The following is a 6,300-nucleotide window of genomic DNA, read 5'->3' as shown; positions in this document are numbered from 1 at the left end:
GAGGGCCAGGAGGTCTCCCCTCAGCCTCCTCTTCTCCAGACTGAACCCCCCCAGTTCCCCCAGCCGCTCCCCAGCAGACCTGTGCTCCAGACCCTGCCCCAGCTCCGTTGCCCTTCTCTGGCCACGCTCGAGTCACTCAATGGCCTTTTTGGGGTGAGGGGCCCAAAACTGAACCCACTCATCGAGGGGCGGCCTCCCCAGTGCCGAGCCCAGGGCTCAGATCCCTTCCCTGTCCCTGCTGGCCACGTTATTGCTGATATAAGCCAGGATGCCATTGGCCTTCTTGGCCCCCTGGATAAGGTGGTTCATCTGGTATACTGGAGGATGCTGGTTTTAGGATGAGCTCCCTGATGCAGCTGGAACCGTCTCCAGCATCTGCTACCTAAACTCCAGCTGGAGGCTGCAGAGCACCCAAGGATTGTGTTTTCACCAGAGGCCCTGGGGAAGCTCTTGCACCACCGTGGTGAGCACTCTCAGCTGGTTTGGCCATCTCCTCAGTGCCGTGCGAGACGTGTCACCAGTGGCCCAGGTCAAGTGACAAGTGACACATCAAGGGACCAGCAGGCCCAGACAGAAAATGCATGAACAAGACAGAAACTGAAAAGCATCAGCATAAACCACCAGCTGAATCATTTGAAACAACAAGCTAAGCGAGGAAGATTAAAGGCTCTTTCTAGATCAAGTGTAAGCAGAAGAGGCTAAACTGAACAAGCATCATTTTTTTATCACCCTGCAGTTCTCAAAGTAGGGCTCAGGACCCATGAGACCCCCTGGCCACTGCCAAAGTATAACATGAAGGGGCTTTGTAACTCCCCTGTTGCAGCAGGGATTAAATAACAACGAAGAAACCCTCTTCTGACTACACTGGTGGAACTACAGCTCCCCCAAGTCCCACCGCTAAGGATGCATGCCCCTTAGGAAGGCTGGAAGGCACAGGCAGGATTCCACAGACTCATCTGGGTTGGAAAAGCCCTTGAAGCTCCTCCGGTCCAACCATGACCCTCACCCTGACCGTTCCCAACTCCACCAGATCCCTCAGCGCTGGCTCAGCCCGACTCTTCAACCCCTCCAGGGATCCCGGGGACTCCCCCCCTGCCCTGGGCAGCCCATTCCAACGCCCAACAGCCCCTTCTGCACAGAAATCCTTCCTCAGAGCCAGCCTGACCCTGCCCTGGATCTGTGATGTCAGGTCCAGGATGAAATTGCTGGTCACCAGCAGCTCCACGCCAGTGGACGATGAGAAATGGTTTCTTTATCATCCATTCAGGTGGCAGCCATGAGGCTGACAGGCTTTGCTTCTCAGCTCGATCACCCATGTGTCCCCATGTCCCTGTGGTCCAGCAGCATTCATCTGCACAGACAGAGGAGAGAGAACCACTTCCCTGCATCCATTTTTCCCGGAATTCATCCCATCCATTTGCAAGGCAGGAGCCCCAAGGAGAAAACATGCATTGGAGGTGCCCAGGAAAGCAGTGGGGACACACTCACCCGGCTTAGCCAGCCATCCTGGAAGGGGTTGCCCCTTTTCTGGCCCGCTGTGGGTTCACAAAAACCTGTGGGATACTTGGAAGGAACAGGAATGGGGACCTATAGATATCTGCTGCTCCTGGGAAGACGTTCTTCAGGATGTAGTTAATCATCCCAGCCAACAAAGGCAGTTTGTGGTACCCACAGCTTTGGTGTCCTGTGAGTGGGAGGTGCTGCCTGTTGCTGCCTGGCAATAATCCAGAGAGCAGGCACCGACCCAACACTCGCCGTTAAGTAGGAGCTGTGCTTTGAGGGACCGGAGGAACTGAGCAGGGAGATAACAAGGCTCTTGGGCTGCAAATCTGACCCTCTCACCATAAATGTGATTTCATATTCCACCCTCCCCGCACCTCACAAGCTGCTGCCTGGATCTGCGCAAATAAATCAGCTTTGCTGGCTGAGCTGTGGTGTGAAATCCCCGCCGGGAACCCAACTACAAAGTTATTGTAGGCAGAAGGACGTGAGCATGTAACCCCTGCTCTGCGGCGGGCTCTGCTCCTCCTGCCTGCACATCCCCACCCGCAGCCCTCGCCCGCCGCAGCCGCCCAGCCTCTGCTCGTCCCCAGCACGGGCCGTCCCTCCTGTCCCAGTTCTTGTAGCACCCTCAGGGGTTCGGGGAAGGATGACAGAGTTGATAAGCCAAGTGAAAAGGCAGGAGATGGGGATATAAAACAGGCAGAGGCTGTGAATAATGGCTCTTGGGTTAATTCATCCATATATACTTAACAGCGCCTGCTAAGACAGCTGAGCTACAGCCTCTGGCAGGCAGGCTCGGTGCCTGACTCCATCCCGTCATCCCAGCTCTAACCTTTCTCCCAGCCTGCTCTGATGCCATTTCTCTTTCTTAATAATATTAACACGCTGTCTTCTTTTGCACTTTTCATCCTTTAGAGATCCTCATTCATTAAGCCACAGGGCGCTATGGAGAGCAGTTATTAACCTGCTCTCCTGGCTCCCTCCTCTCCCTCCCAGGGGAAACTGAAGCACAGGGAGATCAGGGCTGGCACAAATCGCAGTGTGCACCAACATCCCACGGGCAGCCCGTGCCGGCATCACCCGCTCAGGGACAAGGCAGTTGTGAAGGAGGTCCATTTGGCCCCAAAACCCTCCCCAGGCTCATCACAGAGCCGATTTCCAGTAGCTGGGGGTGGGTCCCTTGGGGGAAAAAGCCACCCTCTCCAACCTTCACCCCGGCTTCATGCTCCCTCTCCTTCCTCTTGCAGAGTCGGTGCCAATGGCGGTGATCATCGGAGTGGCCGTGGGGGCCGGCGTGGCGTTCCTGGTGTTGATGGCCACCATCGTCGCCTTCTGCTGCGCCCGCTCCCAGAGGAGTAAGTGTCTCCCCCAGCCCTGCTGCATCCATTTGGGCAGGGCTGGGACTTCAAACCTTGCCGGGGGAGCAAATAGAGTGGGTGACAAAGAAATTAAAAAGTCTGAAATTTACTGACACAGCACCAGCACAATCTGCTCCTCGTGTTGGGCTACCAAATGTTCAGTGCTGCTCAGCTGTGAATGGTGACCCTGCAGGGAGAGGAAAGGGTTGTGGAGCACATGGAAAAACATGCCAGGGTAAATGCTCATCCCCGTTGGCAGCTCGGGAGTCAGGCAGGGGTGTCCTCAGCAAAGGAACCTGCTCTTAGTCCTTCCCTTGGAGAAATCTTGCTGTCCAAAAGGGAGAAGCATCCTCGATGTGCTACGCTGGTGCTTAAAAGCCCCCCTCGGTCTCTGCTTTCTGTTTTAATTTCATTTTTCTTGACATAAAATGCATATTTCCTAGTGGGAAATTACAGCCGGATGAGGGGTTTTACATGGAACATGGGTTTTGAAGCCTGGCTGCGGTGGGAATACAAGTTAAAACAACGTTAGATGCAGGTAGAGGAGAAGGAGGTGTAAACAGGGTGGTATCGTGTTACCTCATTGAAAAGACACGGGGAAATTAAAGGAGGGTTGGTGGCTTCATGAAAAAGCATCAAACCAGGAGGGAGAAGAGCTTGATTGTCTGGAGCATCTCAGGCCACCGGGGAGAAGAGGAGCTAGTCGACGGTGCTCCCTGCTCGGGAGGCACATGGGATGGATGCTGGGATACCAAGCTCTCTGTGTGTGTGCCAGAAAACCCGGTTGTTTTTCTTTTCATTTTTCCCCCTCTTGATCATTTGCAAAGCAATCAAAGACACCAGGCTCCTCCTGGATTTGGGTATGAGCGCGCGGCCTCCCGCAGCAGAAAAGTGTTTAATTTTGAGAGCGATAATAATGCCTCTCCCTGTTTTATCCCACGGTTTTTTGAACTCTTGCAGCCTCCATTAGCAAGCATTAACGAATTCAATGAGGGGCGGTAATTAATCTTGCTTTTTGGGGAAGGATTGCTGATGGACAGGACCCAAAACCAGGCCAATTGGATGTTGTGGAGATCATTCAGCAGTGATGGACGACTCAAGCACCTGAAGAAAGCAGGGGCCGAGCCATGTTAACGTGTCAATGGTTGGACGTAATCAGCCATGCTTTCCCCACGCCACATCCTTCAGAGCAGGGAAGAGCATGTGGTTCATTATCCTCCTCTTATTTGATGTAAACAGATGGTGCAGGGTGCTTTACAAGGACATACGATTGAACACTAACGCCATGACAACAGATCAAAGCCTTGGTGCAAGTGCCAGGTTTTAGAGTCCCGCACAAGCTGGAAGCGTGCAGAGGGTGGGCAGGTCTTTGAGGGGAAAAAGCAGGGCTTTTGGGGGGGGGAAAAGCAGGATGCTGTGGTGTTAATGAAGCGAATCCTGGGTGCAGGCAGGGTTCCCCAGCCTGAGATTCGAGCAGGGGGTGCTGGTGGCAGTGGGGCTGCTTGGTTCCCCCATCACATGGCTCCAAGAGCCACTTGGAGCTGCCAAAACAGGGTCCCTCCTTGTTTTGGGGGGGAGTTGGGGCTATCAGCAGCTAAACCAGTCCCTGAGTGACACTCATGGTGCAAAACCCTGCGGGGGACGACGTGACTGTCCTAGTGCAAAGGGCTTTTATACCAACTTCGCAGGTGCTGATGCAAACTGGGTGCTGTGGCTGCTATCTATCTCCAGTGGCAGGTGAGTGTTAGGAAGGCAGAAACACCAGGCTGAGAAGGTGAGGAAAGGACTCTGATCATGGTTAGCAGTGTGAAATCAGCAGAGGTATTACAGAGATCAGCTCAGAAGTGATGGGACCAGCAGAGCACTTTGATATCAGGAGAGGGACTCATTTCCTACCACGATGACTGCAGATTCCTCTCCCAGGACAAATACCAGAGCTTTGTTGCATCATTTAAAACAACAGCCTGCAAACAAAACCCATCGGCAGGCTGTTGGGATGGCTCCACATGGCTCCCAGCGGAGGGGACAAGGTGACCCAGCAGCAATTCTGGAGAAGGCATCTCCTAATGGCTGCAACTGGCCGCAGCTAATGGCACTGCAGGAGGCAATTCCTGGGCTTGCTTTGGGGAGATGCTGCAAAAAAATGCACCAGGTACAGACACACCAAGCCTGGAGGCTCTGGAAAAATAAATAAAAAATATATACTTTACTGCACATCTGTTGTTGTATCTTCGGTGACTTTACGGCCCAGAGTTATTTAATGGGGAACACTCCTGGGAGAGGATGTGCAAGACAGTAATTAGCTTCTCCTTGTGATTAAAGACGGCAGCTCCAGCACCAGGAACGTGGGCTCAGCAAGAGAATTAAAAATAAAAGAAAGAGCAGTAGTAACTCCCCAGCAAACCCCTTTGCCTTGCACCCTGTGACTTGGGAGATGTCTGTGGGTGACAGCAGGGCTGCAGATATCAAGAGCACGGGATGCTGAGATGGATTAGTTCAAGGCTGGAGCTTCAAGCTGGTCTCAGTTGTGTGATCCGTTTTGGTTTACAGATAAAGTCGTCTCCTCCTGCGTGGTCCAGGCTTTGCTGGACTGAGTTGGTGCAGTCCTGGCTTGGCAGGGCGCTGCTGGTTCCTTCAGCTGGAGGTAGATCTGACAAGCCCAGCAATTCAAGGCAGTTTTGGGTCCAGGAGGGTTGGCACAGCCACCCTGGGAGGTGAGAGCCAGCTAAAGCCTGCCTTCAAAGCTGGGAGCTGTTTAGATCTTGCTGTTCAGATTTACATCCATCTCTGTTTTTCATCTTGGATTCATGCAGCCGATTCTGCTCCTGCTGCTCCGTGTCTTTGGTTTAATTTTGCTAAAATGACTTCTTCAAAGCCTGCCTGACACCTTCAGGGAAGGTGGAGAGTCTCTCCAGAAATGTTTCTCTCTGCCCTGCATGAGAACAGGCTGCTTGGAGCAGCAGCCAGGGATGATTTTGTTCTTCCCGAAGCCCTGGCTACATCTTTGCTTATTGCTCGGCCTTTTCCATATGTGTCTGCCCCCCAGACCTGGGGAAGGCTTTTCTCAGGGCCTCCTCAGTGCCAGGGGAGAGCTGGTACATCCCTCAGGAGCAACATTTCATGTGTTCCCTGAGCAGACGCTGTAGATCAGCAGTCTGGACAAACATCCCACCGTCTGTTCGAGCAGTTCTGCCGCAGCCCAGCCCCTGCGAAACGCATGAGTGTGGCAGAGAATTACCAAGCTCCCAAAGAAATGAAAATGGAAATCTGAGCTCCCCAGAGGTGAAGGTTTCACACGTCCCTACCTTATGGCAATGCAAATATTACAGAATCACAGAGTCATTCAGGTCAGAAAAGCCCCTCGGGATCATCGAGTCCAACCCTCAGCCCCACTCTACAAGTTCTCCCCTACCCCACATCCCCCACAGCTCATCCCAAC

At 53.2% G+C, this 6,300-nt stretch overlaps 1 protein-coding gene across 3 annotated transcripts in view; it reads left to right on the top strand.

Annotated features, from left to right (window-relative positions):
* KIRREL3 (kirre like nephrin family adhesion molecule 3) overlaps positions 1-5,049 on the top strand; it is a 327,566-nt gene extending 322,517 nt beyond the window's left edge. For 2 of the 3 annotated variants that reach the window (XM_026863692.1, XM_026863691.1), the window contains 2 exons: positions 2,751-2,858; positions 3,886-5,049. In XM_026863692.1, the coding sequence (XP_026719493.1) occupies positions 2,751-2,858; positions 3,886-3,995 (218 nt within the window). In that variant the 3' untranslated portion in view covers positions 3,996-5,049. Of the gene's footprint in view, positions 1-2,750; positions 2,859-3,821; positions 3,857-3,885 lie in introns of those variants that run through there. The other variant, XM_026863694.1, reaches the window with a different exon arrangement.
* The last annotated feature ends 1,251 nt before the right edge of the window (positions 5,050-6,300 follow it).

The sequence above is a fragment of the Athene cunicularia genome (genome assembly GCF_003259725.1).
Source record: "Athene cunicularia isolate RWA chromosome 24 unlocalized genomic scaffold, athCun1 chr24_part1, whole genome shotgun sequence".
NCBI lineage: Eukaryota > Metazoa > Chordata > Aves > Strigiformes > Strigidae > Athene > Athene cunicularia.
Note: the sequence above shows the minus strand (reverse complement) of the source record. Positions and strands in the feature narration are given on the sequence as shown.